Raw genomic sequence first — 15,370 nt, 5'->3', positions numbered from 1 at the left:
ACGATGATAGGAGTCCTGGATTCTGACTTGGGCTCTGTCTGTCGCTGGCCGTAGGATTTTGGTTGAGTAGTTTCCCCTCTGTGGGCCTCAGGGTGACCCCTGGAGTCAATGACTTTGAGAGTCCTACAAGCTCTATTAGCTCATGAGGCTGCTAGATCCCCATCCTCATCACCCTCTTTCTTGCCCTTCTTAGTCTCAAAGATCAATTCCCCATCACGATCAGTGACCCAAATATTTTCCAGATTTTCTCAGCTTAGGAGTCAGTTTTATTTGTAACTTATTTGTAACTGCTTCTATCCAACACCCAACCAATTCCCTTGCTGCACATCCCTTGAATCTCCTTTTTTTTTTTCAGTGTTAACTGCCACTATCATTTCCTTACCAAACCATTGCATTTGCTCCCATCTCTACTCCAGCTTCTCCATCAAGCCTCATCTCTAGAACTCTTTCTCCCAAAATAACAAACAAAAAAATAATCTAAAAAGCAATTTGTGCGGAGCTTTTCCTTAGATGAGAATTTACAATGGTCATCTGTAATCCCCATTACTTATCACATCCAACCCCCAAGTTGCCTGCTGCCCTTGCAGATTACGGAGTCAACTCAAGCAGTCATGTTTAGTTCACTAGCTGGGCATGGAGGGAGGGTGCAAAGCTGTGCATTATGGTCAGGGGTGTGTCTCTCAAGCAGCCTCTTATCAGGATGTTAGGCATTCATACTCCAGGAGGAGCTGTAAATATTTAGGCAGTAGCTCAAATATGATAGTCTAATATATTACGGCTAACAATGATACCAATGTCAGGGGAGGAAAAAATGTCTCTATTTTTTTTTCTCATATCCAAGAAACAAACTGGGCAAATTCCCATTTATCCTTGGGGGATTTGAACCTTGGAGGCAGGACAAAATTCCCAAGTTTCAAACTTCTTACCTTTATTTAGTTTTCCAGTGGTGAATGTATTGGTTTCCTAGGACTGCTGTAACAAATGACCACAAATTGGAGGCCTTAAAACAACAGAAATGTATGCTCTCATAGTTCTGGAGCCTGGAAGCTGAATTCAAGGCGTTGGCAGAGCCATGTTTCCTCCAAAGTTCCTAGGAGAGAATCTTCCCTTGTCTCTTCTGCCTTCTGGTGGTTACTGGCAATTCTTCACATCCTTTGCCTGATGGCAGCACAAGTCCAATTTCTGCCTCTGTCTTCACATGACCTTCATCCTTCTGTGTCCAATATTCTCTCTTCTTTTAAGAACAGCAGTCGTTGTATTCGGACGAAACCTAATCCAGTATAACGTCATCTTAATTTGACTACATTTGCAAAGACCGTATTTCCAAATGAGGTCACATTCGCGGATAATGGGGATTAGGACCTGAAGGTATTTTTGTGGGGGACACAATTCAACCCTGTACAGTAAACAACCAGCACAGACTTTCCCCTACAAGAATCACCCCTTGTACGGTATGTCCGGTATACATAACCAACCCTTTAGAAAATATCTTCTACTGGCTTATAGCAGAGCTGCACGGTTAGGATGAACTTTACACGTCCTCTGATGCATTCTAACTCTAAATGCAGGCGTGAAAAGGGCAGGAGAAATCAGAATTGATTTTTTTTCCTTTTTCTTAATTGAAGTATAGCAGATTTACAATGTTGTGTTAGTTTCCGGTACACAGCAAGTGATTCAGTTATATATATATTCTTTTTCAGATTCTTTTCTCATATTGGTTATTACAAAATATTGAGTGTAGTTCCTTGTGCTATATAGTAGGTCCTTCAGAACTGAATTTTTTTTCCTCTGCACAACCAGAGGGAAGTTGTTCTATGGAACTTGGAAGTATATCTTAGCCACAATAAATGTTCTGCCACACAGAGTCTCACTGAGCATTGAGGAAAAGATCTAAATGAAGGATCCCAGCAATGCACTGAGCTGAGCCATGAGGGACCTTATAAGTGAGAGATACCAAATGTAGGAATCCATTTGGTGCTTTATGGGAAGGTAAGGAATGATGAAAGGCCACAAGTGAGGAATAGGATGAGCCGCTGGACCAAGGACAAGCCTACCCACACTGGTTACAAGTGGCAGGTGTGTGACAGACAGTTCTTCCAGCAGATGTGAAAATCCGCCTTGAAAAGAAAAGACGAGGTGATCCTGAACCGGCATTAGTGGGTCCCATCTGAGTGTTTCTTAAAATAGTTGACAGCTGAGAAAGAGACTAAGGTCAAGACACACTCTGTAAATTGACCAAGATGGATTCTAAGAACAGATTAGCTTGATCTTTCTTCATTAAAGTGATGAAAACCATGTCGGGAGCCTTAAAACACAAATGGACTGGTCTAATAAAAGTGACACAATACAATGAAATTAAATGTGTACTGTGACTCTTGTGCCTACATTTTCTTGGGATGGTGTTCAGATCTTCTTCAGTACCAAGGGAGAGATTGCTGGTGGTCTGACCATGGCAGTGACCAGCAGTGGGTAGAGCCCGCAGATGTAGGTGAAAGTTTGAGAGCCATACATTACTTCAGGAGCCAGATGCTTCTCCTGGAGACTCTTTCCAGGGCTTTAAAATACGCATGGAGAAAAAAAGTTTTGAAAAGAGTCAGTGAAAATGGCTGACAAGAGAACTTGTTTCTTGGCAAGGAAGTTGTGGAGAAAATTTATATTTCTAGTTGGAAAAAAAATCATGCCATAATGTGTTTAAGTGCAATTTTTAAAGTTAATTTTCTGAGAAGACAATGTTCCCTTAATGTAAGACATTCTATATCAGACAGGATGTAAACACGGCTGGGAATTGACAGGGTTAGAAATCTGAATAAGATACAGCAATGCCTGGTAATGAGAGGCAGGGTGAGTGTGGCATAACGAAGAAGCAAGTTGCCATGGAAACAAGTCGCTAAGTGGAACGTGGCCATATCGAGCACACCTACCACGTAAAGAGAAGGGAAGGAGACACACTGGGTGGCCAAGAGTTCTCAGGAGGGACCGTGAGGGTGGTTCCACATGAACTATCTGGCACTAGAAAGAAAGCCAAAGGCTGTCAAAAGCCACCAGAGGGAGGAATAAAATTCAAAGCTTACTGGGTATTTTGAACTTGGCCTTATTCATTTGTCATTCATGTGTTGGTTCATTCCAACGAACACTGATGAAGTGCTTTCTGAACACCAGGCACTGTGCTAGGTAGTGAGGCTACAGAGAGCGAGGAGACATAGTCCCAGGTCACAAGGAGCCTGCTTGTCCCTAACTGCTCTCTGGGGGAGCAGGACCTAAACACTGTCCTCATGTCCCGCTCTTGGGAATCAAGCTTCTCTCTGCCCTGTAGCTCTGGTCCTAATCTAGGGTGACTGCCAAGTCTCCTTTCTGACCAGGTAGCATCCTTGCCACCCTGCCTAGGATTCCAGCTCCTTCTGAACTGACCTTCTTGGCTTCCAACCCATCCCCACGGCAGGTCCTTTCACCTCCTGGCAGCCTTCTCTGCCCAGATATCTGTGCGTTCGCTCTGAACTCCTCCCACCGCCTCCTGCTGAGCTTTCTCAGAACTTGCCTGGAGTGTCCAACTCCTTTCACCACCCTGGTCCTCCCAGCTCAGTACATCTTCTCCATGGGTTCTTGAATGCAGTCCTAGCCTTCACTTGGCATGCCTGTTCTTGGCTCTGGCTTTTACATGTGACACTCAATAGGGATGGTACAGTGACTCACAGTAAATGCTCACATTCTAAGCTCTTCCCCAGCCCCATTCCTCTATATATCAGTGAACAAAACCTCCAGCTTCCTCCAGTGGGACCCAGCAACACTTCCTCCTTCTCTGTGGCCCCTGTTAAACATCTTGTTCAGTTCTCAGTTATTTTCTCCTTTTCTTGTCACCCTCCCCTTAAAAGTGCCCTTCTGTAATTACAGTGATCTCACCAGGTTATTTTAAAATCTCCCATGGCCTTTATAATCTCTCTCATTCTGAATCTTCTTTTTACTACAAACCAGCTTTCCAGAGTAACTGACTTTTTGAGCCTGGCATTGATATTATCATCATATTATACTCATAACACTCATAATGTTTTATTGCCCACAAACTTCATTCAGTTCAAAGCAGTAAAGTAAGCAGGGCAGGTATCATCATTTCCATTTCATGGATCAAGAAATTGAGGTTCAGAGAGGTTAAGTGACTTTCCCCAAGCCACACGTTGAGAAGTGATGAAAACCACCTTCTCATGCCAAATCCCAGGCTCCTTGCCCATGTCATGTGTCCTCTGGTGCATGAAGCATAACTTTTGGGGCTCTGTGTCTTTGCCCACACCCTTCCCATCTTAGTCTAAGAATCTTTCCTTCTTAGTGTTATACCATTGTCCTCCAAAGAATTTCAATAAAAAGAAATACCAACTCATGCCTTCAATTTCCCCTCTTTCATTAGCTCCATGGCATAAAGGTAGATTCTAGGATCCTACAACTAAGATTCAGAAACCTTCATTTTTTCCTTCTTTGCCTACAAGAAAGAGGAGCAGGGGGGAGGAGGAGGAGGAGAAAGAAAAAACAACACAAAAACCACAACAAGAAAATCCTTTTTTCAGGAACTCCCTTGAAATCCCACCACTGCCGGCATAGTTCCACTCCTAAGAATCTTAGTAACTTTTTGACTCCTCTCCCTGTAACATTTTTATTATAAGCTCCCTGAGGGCTGTGTCTACATCTTCTTAATGTAAACCTCTCTCCCTCTCAGCAGACCTAGAGCCAGTAAATATTGATTGGAGGGGACGTGCTGTGCTCTTTTAGAAAAGAGAAAGCAAGCCGTCTTGTTACTAGAATTCCCCAGAGAAGAGAAGCCTTAAGAGCGAGTTGCATATAAGGTGTAAAGCAACTCAGAGTATTGTAAAGCACTTAAGAAAAGAATGCAGGCCTTGGGAGGAGGGGGAGTGGAGAATAAATAATTCCCAAATGTCTGCCTGCAGAGGGGTAAGCAGTCTCCTGGTGCGCGGATGGGAGGAGATGCCGTTGGAGTGGGTGGGGCGAGCGCTCACTCAGCCCCGCAGCCCAGTGAGGGCCGCACCTGCGCAGGATGAGGGTCGGTGACACGCCCGTCGGAATCTCGCTGGGTGATGAACAGGACAGGCACAAACACGGGGTTCGGGGGAGGTTCCGACGCTGGTCTAGACACCTAATAATGATGCCGAAATCTCGGCCTCTGTGCACCGGTGCCTAAGCGCATCTTGGAGACAGAGTTTTGGGTGAAGTAGAAAAGAATAGCTTTACTGCTTTGCCAGGCAAAGGGGGACATCACAGGCTCAGGCCTCAAAAACCATGTGTCCCAACCTGGGAGGATTTGGTGAGGAGTTTTATAGCAATGATTTAGGGGCAGAGTTGCTGATAAGGATCAGGGTGTGTGCAGGGCCTGCACTCCTTTAATCTGGCCTCCGGTGGTCTCCCGATGAGCTTCTCTGGTTCCTTTGATCTGGCCTCAGGTGGTCTCCTCCCTCGTCTCTGCATCCCCTCCCTTCCCTGATTAGCAACTGTTCAAACCTGCCCTTTGGAAGGTCATGGAGGCTGGAGTCTATTCCCCACAAACAAGAAACAGGGGACACAGAAAGGCTTCCGTGTCCAGGAGCCCCACTGGGTCCTGCTCTGTTTCAATAAGGGCCTAATAAATGTTATATTAATGATCTATTGAGTACATTTATAGAAATCATTAAAGAAAATGCCAAAGGTTCTGTGTTCTTGTGGAGACTACATCCTAGTCTAAGGCAAAAAGCAATGCTTGAGAAAGCCCTGTTAATACTTCCTTACCTCAACAGCTTGTTATGGAAAACTCCGTTGGCCCATAGAGCCACAATGGCCAGTCCCCAGTGAACCTCCATTGGCTGATGGCCCTGGGTGAGCCAACCTCTGCTTTTGCTGCACTGTTCCTTTTCCTAGAATATGCTTCCTTCTCTCCTCTGCCAGGTGTGACTGTCTTCATCAATAGGATTTTAAATCCTTTTCTTTCAGCGAGCCTTTCCAAATTCAGACGCTTTCCTTTAAATCCCCTCAGCCACGGTACATTAATTTCAATTCACCAAGCCCATCGTGAAGGTCTGCCCTGTGTAAATCATTGCGCTGGTGTTGTTTGGGGCACAAGCTGTTAAGAAACTGTCCCTGCCCTCAAGGAACTTACAATCATAATGCAGTTGCAAATATTTTGTATAACAAATATAACATAGTTATTTTATCGTGTTAGATTATTGTATAGGCCGAGTTAAAATGTGGGCAAATATATTTCACAACTGGCCATTTAGATTTTTACAAACTCCCCTGACACGCTATGGATAGCTCCTGAGATAAATGCCGTCCTGACCCCTGAACACAAATAATGGTTTGCTGTAGTGTTGATTTTCATTCGTGAATTATTTCTCTCTTCTTCCTCCATCACCATAATCTTCTTTGTCTTCTCTTCCCAAGATGAATTCATTGAGCACTTCTTTGTGTTACTCACTGTACTGTTGAGGGACAGTGGCAGCCAAAACTGAGGGGTTTGGTTTGTGTTCTATAAACAGTAGGTGTTTAATAAATGATAGATCCACTGCCTTTATTTCCTTTTAACTTGTCTGCAGATATTCTCCAAAAAGAAGGAAAGAGAGAGAGTGGGTTTGACACAAAGAAATCTACTGAATCTATTGGTGCCTTCAGGGGGTTCGATAGTAGGTAAGTGAGAAAGAAGGCAAAAAGAGTAAAAGCAGGTGTAGGGGAGGGCCACAAGAAGAGGATGAATCTGACCTTCCATATCATCTCAGTTAATCCTTTCGCCTCTTCCCTGCCAAGGAAGTATTATTAATTGTTCCCACCTTACCAATGGGGAAACAGGCTCAGGAAGGTCAAGCATCTAGATCACCTGGTTCAAATCCAGCTTTGTGACTTTAAAGGCAGTGACAGGCCGACACTCTTTCCCCCACAAGATGCTGTCTCCTCTCCAGTGGGCAGGCAGAGGGGAGAGAAAACACTGAGAGAAGAGGGTCCCAGGTGTAGCTGGCAGATGCTGCCATTGGGACCTGCTGGATCTACAGGCGTCACTTGAGAGCCAGGCTCTGCTCATCCCCCGTATTTCTGCTTGTGCCCCTGCTGACTGCTCACATGTGCCAGGACCCAGGGCCACCATGCCCACTGAGCCCTCCCCAGGCCCGTGCTAATCCCTCACCCTGTGCCTGCTCTCACTCCGCCCTTCCGGTCTTGGCTTCCATGCTCCTCCAGCTGCCAAAGGAGCTGGCATTACCAAGCCTGGTGAGCTTTGCCACAGAAGGAGAACAGTCAAGACTTCGGCAGTCTCTGGGCAGCACACTGTTTATTATTTCATCATGACACTATTAGCAGTAATCTTAGCTAGCCCGTGCTGACCACACAGTATGGGCTTTGTAACCCTCACAGCATCCTTGTGCATTAGGAAGATACTATTATTCTCATCTTATAAATGAAGACGCTGACGCTTAGTAAGATCAATTAAACTGCATGATAAAAAGGAGCTCAACTTCATTAGCACTCAAGAAAATGCAAATTAAAACTACGATAACTTTGACAAGAATCAAATTAGCAAAGTTAGTAAACTGGACAATATCTAATGTTGGTGAGAATCTGGAGCAACAGAAACTCTTCCACTCTGTTATGGAGGGCATACGTTTCCACTTTGGAGAAGAATTTGCCAGTATCTAACTAAGGGGAGAATGCGCCCACCTTCAGACCTGTCAGTTCCACCCCCCTTCACTCAAGGCATATATGTTAGGGAAGCACTCAGTGAGCACAAGGAAATAGGTACAAAAATGCTTATAGCAGTGTTGTTTATGATAATGGAAACAACCTAAATGTCTATCAACAGGAACATGGGTAAATAGATTATGGTGTGGTCATACAAGGAAATACTGTGTAGCAATAAAATGGATAACTAGAGCTAGACCTAGCAAAACAAGTAACTCCCAAACATGTTGACTGCAAAAAAGCAGAAACCAAAGAATACGTACCAACAAAGAAAAAACCAACACATACTATATAATGCTTTTATGAGATTTAACCACTACAAAACAATGCTTAGAGATATGTACACATATAGCAAATATATAAAAGATGTATTGTACATGGGAATAAAACACCAGATTCCAGACACTGGTTACCTTGGGGGAGGAAAGGGAAATGAATAGAGAAGCACACAGGGCTCTTCAGCTGTACTGGTAAAGTTTTCTTTCTTAAACAGGATAATAGGTATATAAGTGTGATTATGTTAATTTTTTTGCTTTTGGTATGTGTTGATAAATTCAGAATGTATTTTAATTTTAAGAATTGTTTAAGGCCTCACAACTAGGAAATGGAAGTTTAGATCCCACACTTTTTTGCTTCCCAGTACATCATACTGCCCATCAGAGGAAGGAGTGAATATTTAAAAAAAAAAAAAAAAAAGCTACTAATTCCATCTAGTCTGACAGACCTTGAGAATGCAATTGTTTAGTGACAAAGGGACCCTTACTTTGTATACCAGAGGCAATCCTGAAAAACAAGGTATTAAATATTAATAGCTTGAATCATGTTTTTCCATTGCCTTACGTCATTTATTTAGAACTATGCTTCTACAAACATTTTCATGACAAAGCCTAAGGAAAGCAACAAAGGGATCCCCACGTTCATTTCAAATGATTTTGTTAATGTAGAATCCTAAGGCTATTTCATTCTCCCAAAGAGATCCATCAAATACTAGATAATGAATCAGTATTCTTCATTTAAAGCCCCTTTACACTAAAATACTCCACAAAATTTATCCTTATTTTGTTGAAAGTTCTCACTTAGTTCATCAGTATCAATTCAGGAACTTAGCAGGAACTCCTTCATGTCCTCTGATAATTATCCATTGATGCCCATCAGTTGGTGCTCTGGTAGATGCTGGGGAAATAACAGTGGACAAGACAGCCCTGCCCTGAACGAGCTTTCAGCTTCCTGGGGGAGGCCAACAAGTAAAGCAGGTAGATATAGTACAGTGGGGTGTGGTGCTGTGATGGGGTACGTGGTGGCCTTGATATGGAGGAACAGAAAGTGGGACTTAACCCTATGGTGTTGGGTCTGGGGAAGCCTCTGAGTGAGGGTGATATTTAAGCTGAATTCTAAAGGATGAGTGAAAATTGGCTTCTAGATAAAAAAGCAATTTCATTCTTTCTTTTCAGAGGATTCAGTCATCTTATTGTCGAATTTTTTCATCAACCAAAGTGGAGGAGAAAAGTCGTATTTTTTAAAAAATTTATTTATTTATTTATTTGTTTATTTTTGGCTGTGTTGGGTCTTCGTTTCCGTACAAGGGCCTTCTCCAGCTGTGGCGAGCGGGGGCCACTCCTCATCGCGGTGCGCGGGCCTCTCACTGTCGCGGCCTCTCCCGTTGCGGAGCACAGGGTCCAGACGCGCAGGCTCAGTAGTTGTGGCTCACGGACCTAGTTGCTCCGCGGCATGTGGGATCCTCCCAGACCAGGGCTCGAACCCGTGTCCCCTGCATTGGCAGGCAGACTCAACCACTGCGCCATCAGGGAAGCCCGAAAAGTCGTATTTTAAGGTATCTCTTACCTGAGAAAAGAGCCCTGTGATTCTTCTGTAGATGTATTTCATCATCCTTTTTACTGTGTGTTCAAAACGAATCACAACTGAGTAAACTAGATTCCTACCATCCTTTGTCAAAAGTGTGACTACACCCCAGATCTAAGTGAGTAAGTCGGGGCAGATGTGTCTGCAGTGAGAACATAATTGCCCTGATTTTACTGCATGTTTTTAAAATCCCTCTTGGCCTAGTTACCCAGGAGAAGGAATATAAACTCAGCTTCTCTGCACACACAGAAGGTTCAGAGCACAGACCAGGAAGCACAGGGGCCGGAAGGTATCACTGCAGCATCTTTCAGCCACGTTGACTCCATTTAATTCCCTCAAATCCTGCATTCATCAGTGTAATTGGATAATTTGCCTTGGAGTTATTCTAAGGTTGAGTATCCAGTTTGATTACATGGGGTTTGCGGAGGGACCTGATTTCCAGGAGTTGCGGAAGCAGATGTCTCTCAGGAAATTGTGAATCAAAAGCAACCTCCCAGACTCCCAATCCCACTAGTTAAAAGAAGACACACATAACTCAGATAACAGGATAACAGGATATAAAATGAAGATCTAAATGTTTATTAATTACAGTAAAGATCTAAATGCTTACGAATTACAATAGAATGTAAAATCACAGAGTTAGCTATTTTTAAACAAATGTAGCCATTAAAAAACTTTAAACAAGAAAGTGATTTTTAAAAATTCAAAGTGAGAAATCTGGTGCAAGCAAAGATGACATTTTAAAGTATCATCAGTGAATTTTCACACAGACTTTCTATCATAATAATATTCATTTATATCTTCAATCTTACACAGCAACAAAGTCACAGTAAGAAAGGCGGCAATTGCTTCTGAAAGGAAATCAAAGAAACCTAGAGCGATTATTTTTTCAAAAGGATCTTGCGGAGTTGAAATAAGGCCTGCTTCTCCATGGGCTGACAACGTTTAACTGGGATGGGAATGGCAGCATCCTTTTCTCTGATTTTACCTTTGAACAGAATAAAAGGAACGCAGTGTAACATTCTCCCTCACAAAGAGATGCAGAACCCAAGCCTGACCCCCAAGAAATCCTGTAATCAAAGTAAACATTAATCCCGCTCCTACAAATGCTGGTAATAGCATGTTACAGCATTCAATAAAATTTCTTCCTCTTGCTAATCTTCCTCTGGATTTTTAACACAACCTTCCTGGATTGGAAAAATAGTTCCAATAGTCAGGAAATGACAACAAAGCTGGAACTGCTGGCTGTACAGCGTTATTAAAAACTTAACAGCGTTCAATAATGAAAGAGAACACAGCTGGGAGTACACAGGGCCCCATTATACAAGCCTCAGGGTTTATGCAAGGAAGCACAGGTTATTATCATAATGTAAAAACCTGCAATGCCTAACTGGGTTTGCATAAAACGAGGCCTTTGACAGACAGTGTCCCTAATTAGCACAAACGTCTCTCCCTGTCCGTCTTGTCAACCTCCTCTGTAATCTTTTGCTGACTGCTACGTGCTGAAACATGTGAAAATGTATCACACATTAAAAAGAAAAAACAAAGCCATAGAGGCTAGTGAAATTGCAAAACTGGCAAAACATGTAGATTTCATGAAGTCAGTGGAAATGATGTTAGAGAAATGTTGAAATCACAGGAAAGCCATGGTGAAATAGGTACCTGGCAGAGGAGGACCAGAAAACAATTGGAAAAAAAACCCCAAAAAACCCAGAAAAAGAAAAAGAAAATTGACAAGGATGATGATAATACGTGTTTCAAAAAGAAAGATTTGAATGTCAAAAGACTAAGAGAAAACTGATGAAGCACTCAAATGTTTTTTAAATGACCATATCTATATTATTCTAAAACTACGTGAAATAAGCTATCAAATAATTTTCCTGAAAAATTATACCCAAAGCAACATGATTCATTTTTCATTCCATTCTAAGTTCTAGAATATGGTTGCCTTTACAATACATAGATTCATTTCTTCCAGATAAAGTCCTAATCGGTTTATAAATTTTGACTATAAACTTGCACTCTCAGTTGTTTTTTTTTTTTTTTTTGCACTCTCAGTTTTAAGTAGTGCCAACCTTCCTCAATAACAGCCTCCCTCTGTGTTACCAGCCTCTTGCTCATATTTGATTCTCTAGGCCTCTGTGCAATGTTTCCTAACGTCTCAGAGAATAAACCTCAAGCTAGCCCAAGGCCTTCTTCAACCTGGAAGGCTTATCCAAGTGTTCTGCGTCAAGAGGTCTTTTATCAGCCTGCCCTTTGGCTGAACTGTCCTTGAGTCTTAGGTCACTTTGAAGTCTTTGACCTTGACCATGGACTCTTTAAACACTAAGGAAGAAAGAGATATGCTAATTCCATATGCTGTCAGGGAGGAAAACTTTCTCTGCCCACTATCCCTTACTGACAGCACCTGGTTCAGGAGTGGGCCTGTTTCCTGGTCCCATGTGTGGCGTCTTCTTTTGTCCCTCTGGATTTCAGTGTGATGACTTCTCCCTTATAGGGTTCACGCTCCACGGGGGTAGGCGTGCAAGTCTGAAACAGAACATTTCATTTTTCTCTTGTGGCTTATTGACTTCTTGAATTCAAAGCTAAGTTCTGCTCCCTAAGTGAATTGTGAGTCCAAAAATGAGCCTTGTGAATTTATCATGTGCCTCCCATGCCCTGCCCTTTCACAGAAATTCCCGGTGACCTCGGGTATCGGCATTGCCCCACTCTTTCACTGGGGTTGATCTGCATCAGACAAAGGCCCAGGGAACACTTCCTAACAATCATTCCTTCCAGCGCAACTTTCACTGGTGCCTCTGCCATATCCTCACACATTCTGTTCTATAACCGCCTTACAGGCTTTTCCAACATTCTACCTTTTCTTGTAGTTTCAATTCTAGGTGTCTATATTCCCAGAGTGCTTTGTTGTACGTCTCCTAAGACTTTCAGCTTTTTGTTTCAGATTCTAGCAATCTGTGTGTGTGTTTCTTCATTTTCCTGATAGTCCCCGCTGGTAACAAGCCTTCCACAAAATCTCCCATCTGGAACTATACCTCTTTGGTGGCCAACTGTGTAGCAGAACCCTGGATTCAGCTAGAGTTAATTCAGTGCTTGAGCAGACTTTTGAAATCAGGACTTTCTAAACAAAGGGATTCATAAGAAGTAAGTAAATCCTACTGTTTGTCAATGTGGACACAAATTCACTGGCAAGTCAAGTAATTGTAAACCACAGTGGTTAAGGGCATGGGCTCTGGAACCAGCTTGCCTGGGCATGTTACTTAAAACTGTGCTTCAGCTGTAAACTGGGGATCGTAATAGCTCCTAATTTATAGGGGGGTTGTGAGGATTAAATATATGTAAAGCATTTAGAATAATGCCTAGCATATAAAAGCTCTTAAAAAATAAATATGTGTGTGTGTATGTTTGTGCACATCTGTCTTATTTTGACCACCAAAACTAATATATTGTAGTGATCAACCGTGTGGGCTTTGGAGAAAGGTAGGTCTAAGTTTGAATTCTAGCTTTGCCATTTACTGGCTGTAGGAAACTGGCAAGTTAATAAGCTCCTCTGAGCCTACTCACTCATCTATGAAATGCAAGGAATAAAACCTACCTCACAGGCACATGAGATTTCCCAGATACAAAGCATTTCCTTCATTCATTCAGTAGATATTTACTGAGCACACACAAATCCCAGGTATTTTGCCAGGCACAGAGGATAAAGCAGAGAACAAGACAGAGACCGTGTCCCTATAGTGGAATTTGAAGCACACTGATCACTTAGTGACTAGGAAGACCCCTGCCCTCTGTGCACAAGTCCAAGCCTCTGTCCACTTTCTGTGTCTGGTTGGATGCTTTGCTGGACTTGCATCTTGGCTCGCTATCGACTCAGTCCTTTCCTTCGCCCTGGCTCCTGCCATCACCTTGAACATCGACACGGGGTAATGAAGCACCAACTTCCCTTGGCGGCCACCCAGCCCCTGGACATTGTAGTTACCTGGAGCCAATCCACACCTGAAACTTTAAATTAATTTAATACCCCACTCTCTGACCACATCCCCCGTTTCAGGTCTTAGTCTCCATGTTTTTTCTTCTCCTGGTTTATTTTTCAAGCCCAACTATATGTATGTACTTAAACCTAATGTGACCATATAATTTATCATCCAAACTGGGACACTTCTGAGAGTGTAAAGGGTACTAAACGTAATTAACAGGTAAAATTCAGGACCATCCAAGCAAACCAGGATTTGTTTCCACTTTCCTTCAACCCTTCTCTTGCAGACAACGTAAAGAGTCTTGCTTTTCTCTCTTTTCCTGTTGGTATTTGCACTCGGCAAAACCCGTGGCATATTTCAGTTCAAGCATCAGCCTTTTCTGCAGCCCCTGGAGAAAGTGACACCAGTGGGCAGATATTTGTGCCACGTGCCTTTGTGCTGCGTGTCCCTCACCAGCACCCCCATCTCCCTGTTCCAACAGTTCCTTCGAAACCTTTCTGTTTGTGGCTTTCATCCATACTTTTTTGTCTCTCCTGGACTCCTTCCTGGGGACTGATGACCAACACCAGTGATTTAAGCGGGACCGTCAAGCCCGGGCCCCCCCCCTCCTCATTCAGGGGGTGGGCTTGCTCCACAAGCCGGCAGGTCCCTTGGAGGATCCCTTCCCTGAACCCAGCTGCAGGCTCAGGGGTGACTCAAACCAGGTGAATCGGCATCCTTCCAAGCATCTTTCTGCCAGGGCCATGCCTTCAACCATCATGGCATGCCCACCCTCTTTTTTTTTACCTAAATATCTCCAATGGATCTTTGGTAACTCAGCCCAGGCAGTCATTAGCCCAGGAAGCTTTAGACGTCTCTGCCACATCCAGTATCGTGCTTACCATTTTCTGTTATTATCTGTTTGTCTCCTCCAGCAGACTCAGGGTTGGTCTATTGCTCTGTTTCTCCAAAACAAGTACTCAGTAAATACTTGATAAATTCCTATTAAGGGTGGAAGGATGTTGGTGGGAAGGAGATCCCTAGTTGAGCTCCTCTCCTCTTTGTGTCAGTTATCCTGGCCAGAGCTGACTCAGTTTCCCTCATCCTCTTTCGTTCTGCTTCAGCACTGATCTGCTCCCCAGGTTGCACCTGCCCTTTGCACTTGTCTAAGAATCCCTTTCCGGCTGCTCAGTCACTGTACTAGCAATGCCACGAGGCCCCTCTTAGCCTGGCTGGTCACTCTGGTCACACTGACCGTCAAATGTCTCTGACCTGACTGGCCAGGTCTCACATGCACACAGCCTTCCTCTTCATCTGCTGCTGAGGCTCGGGACGGGCAGGGACCGATTTCCCACCAGGATGACTGTGGGCTGTTAACCACTCCTGCCCACACTGCCACCTCAGACACAGACTGACCCTCTCTGGGGAGGCTTTTGCTGCCCCACACTTCACAGTCTTCCCCTTTATAGACAAGTTGACAGGAATCAAAGACAATTTAAGTTCTGGTCTCAAGCCTTGCAGTACTTTCAACCTTCTAATCTTTTCTTATCCTTAGATGTGGTTACATAAGCTCTTTAATGCTAGACCCAGGTCTTGTCCATCTTTGTACTGTCTATTGCCCCTGACACTGTACTCTATATACATTTGAGAACCTCAGTAGATGTTCACGGTGACGAAATGGAAAGGTGATGGCACTCGTTCTGCAGAATGTTAAGCCTTCCCTGCATTATTCCAGAGTTCGGCTGCACATGTTTTCTAAGCAGACTTACCCTGCAGCTCTCAGGAAAAGTAGTCACGTGGCTTCTCTCTAGTGGCAAATGGCAAACTCCATCTCCAGTGTGACGTGCCCAGCCCTG

General features: G+C 43.6%; 1 protein-coding gene and 1 long non-coding RNA gene across 3 annotated transcripts in view; one reads left to right on the top strand and one right to left on the bottom strand.

Moving 5' to 3' along the window:
- The window catches only part of LOC309615206, a 127,553-nt gene that overhangs the window by 81,165 nt on the left and 31,018 nt on the right, over positions 1-15,370 (top strand). The window lies entirely within an intron of this gene.
- Positions 10,117-15,370, bottom strand: part of DPYS (dihydropyrimidinase) — a 79,573-nt gene continuing 74,319 nt past the window's right edge. The window contains exons 9-10 of one of the 2 annotated variants that reach the window (XM_082364346.1): positions 11,966-12,087; positions 10,117-10,546 (exon numbers count right to left, since the gene is read on the bottom strand). In XM_082364346.1, coding sequence (XP_082220472.1) covers positions 11,971-12,087 — 117 coding nt within the window. In that variant the 3' untranslated portion in view covers positions 10,117-10,546; positions 11,966-11,970. The remainder of the gene's footprint in view (positions 10,547-11,965; positions 12,088-15,370) is intronic. The other variant, XM_082364347.1, reaches the window with a different exon arrangement.

The sequence above is a fragment of the Balaenoptera borealis genome, assembly GCF_965194805.1.
Source record: "Balaenoptera borealis genome assembly, chromosome: 17".
Classification (NCBI taxonomy): domain Eukaryota; kingdom Metazoa; phylum Chordata; class Mammalia; order Artiodactyla; family Balaenopteridae; genus Balaenoptera; species Balaenoptera borealis.
Note: the sequence above shows the minus strand (reverse complement) of the source record. Positions and strands in the feature narration are given on the sequence as shown.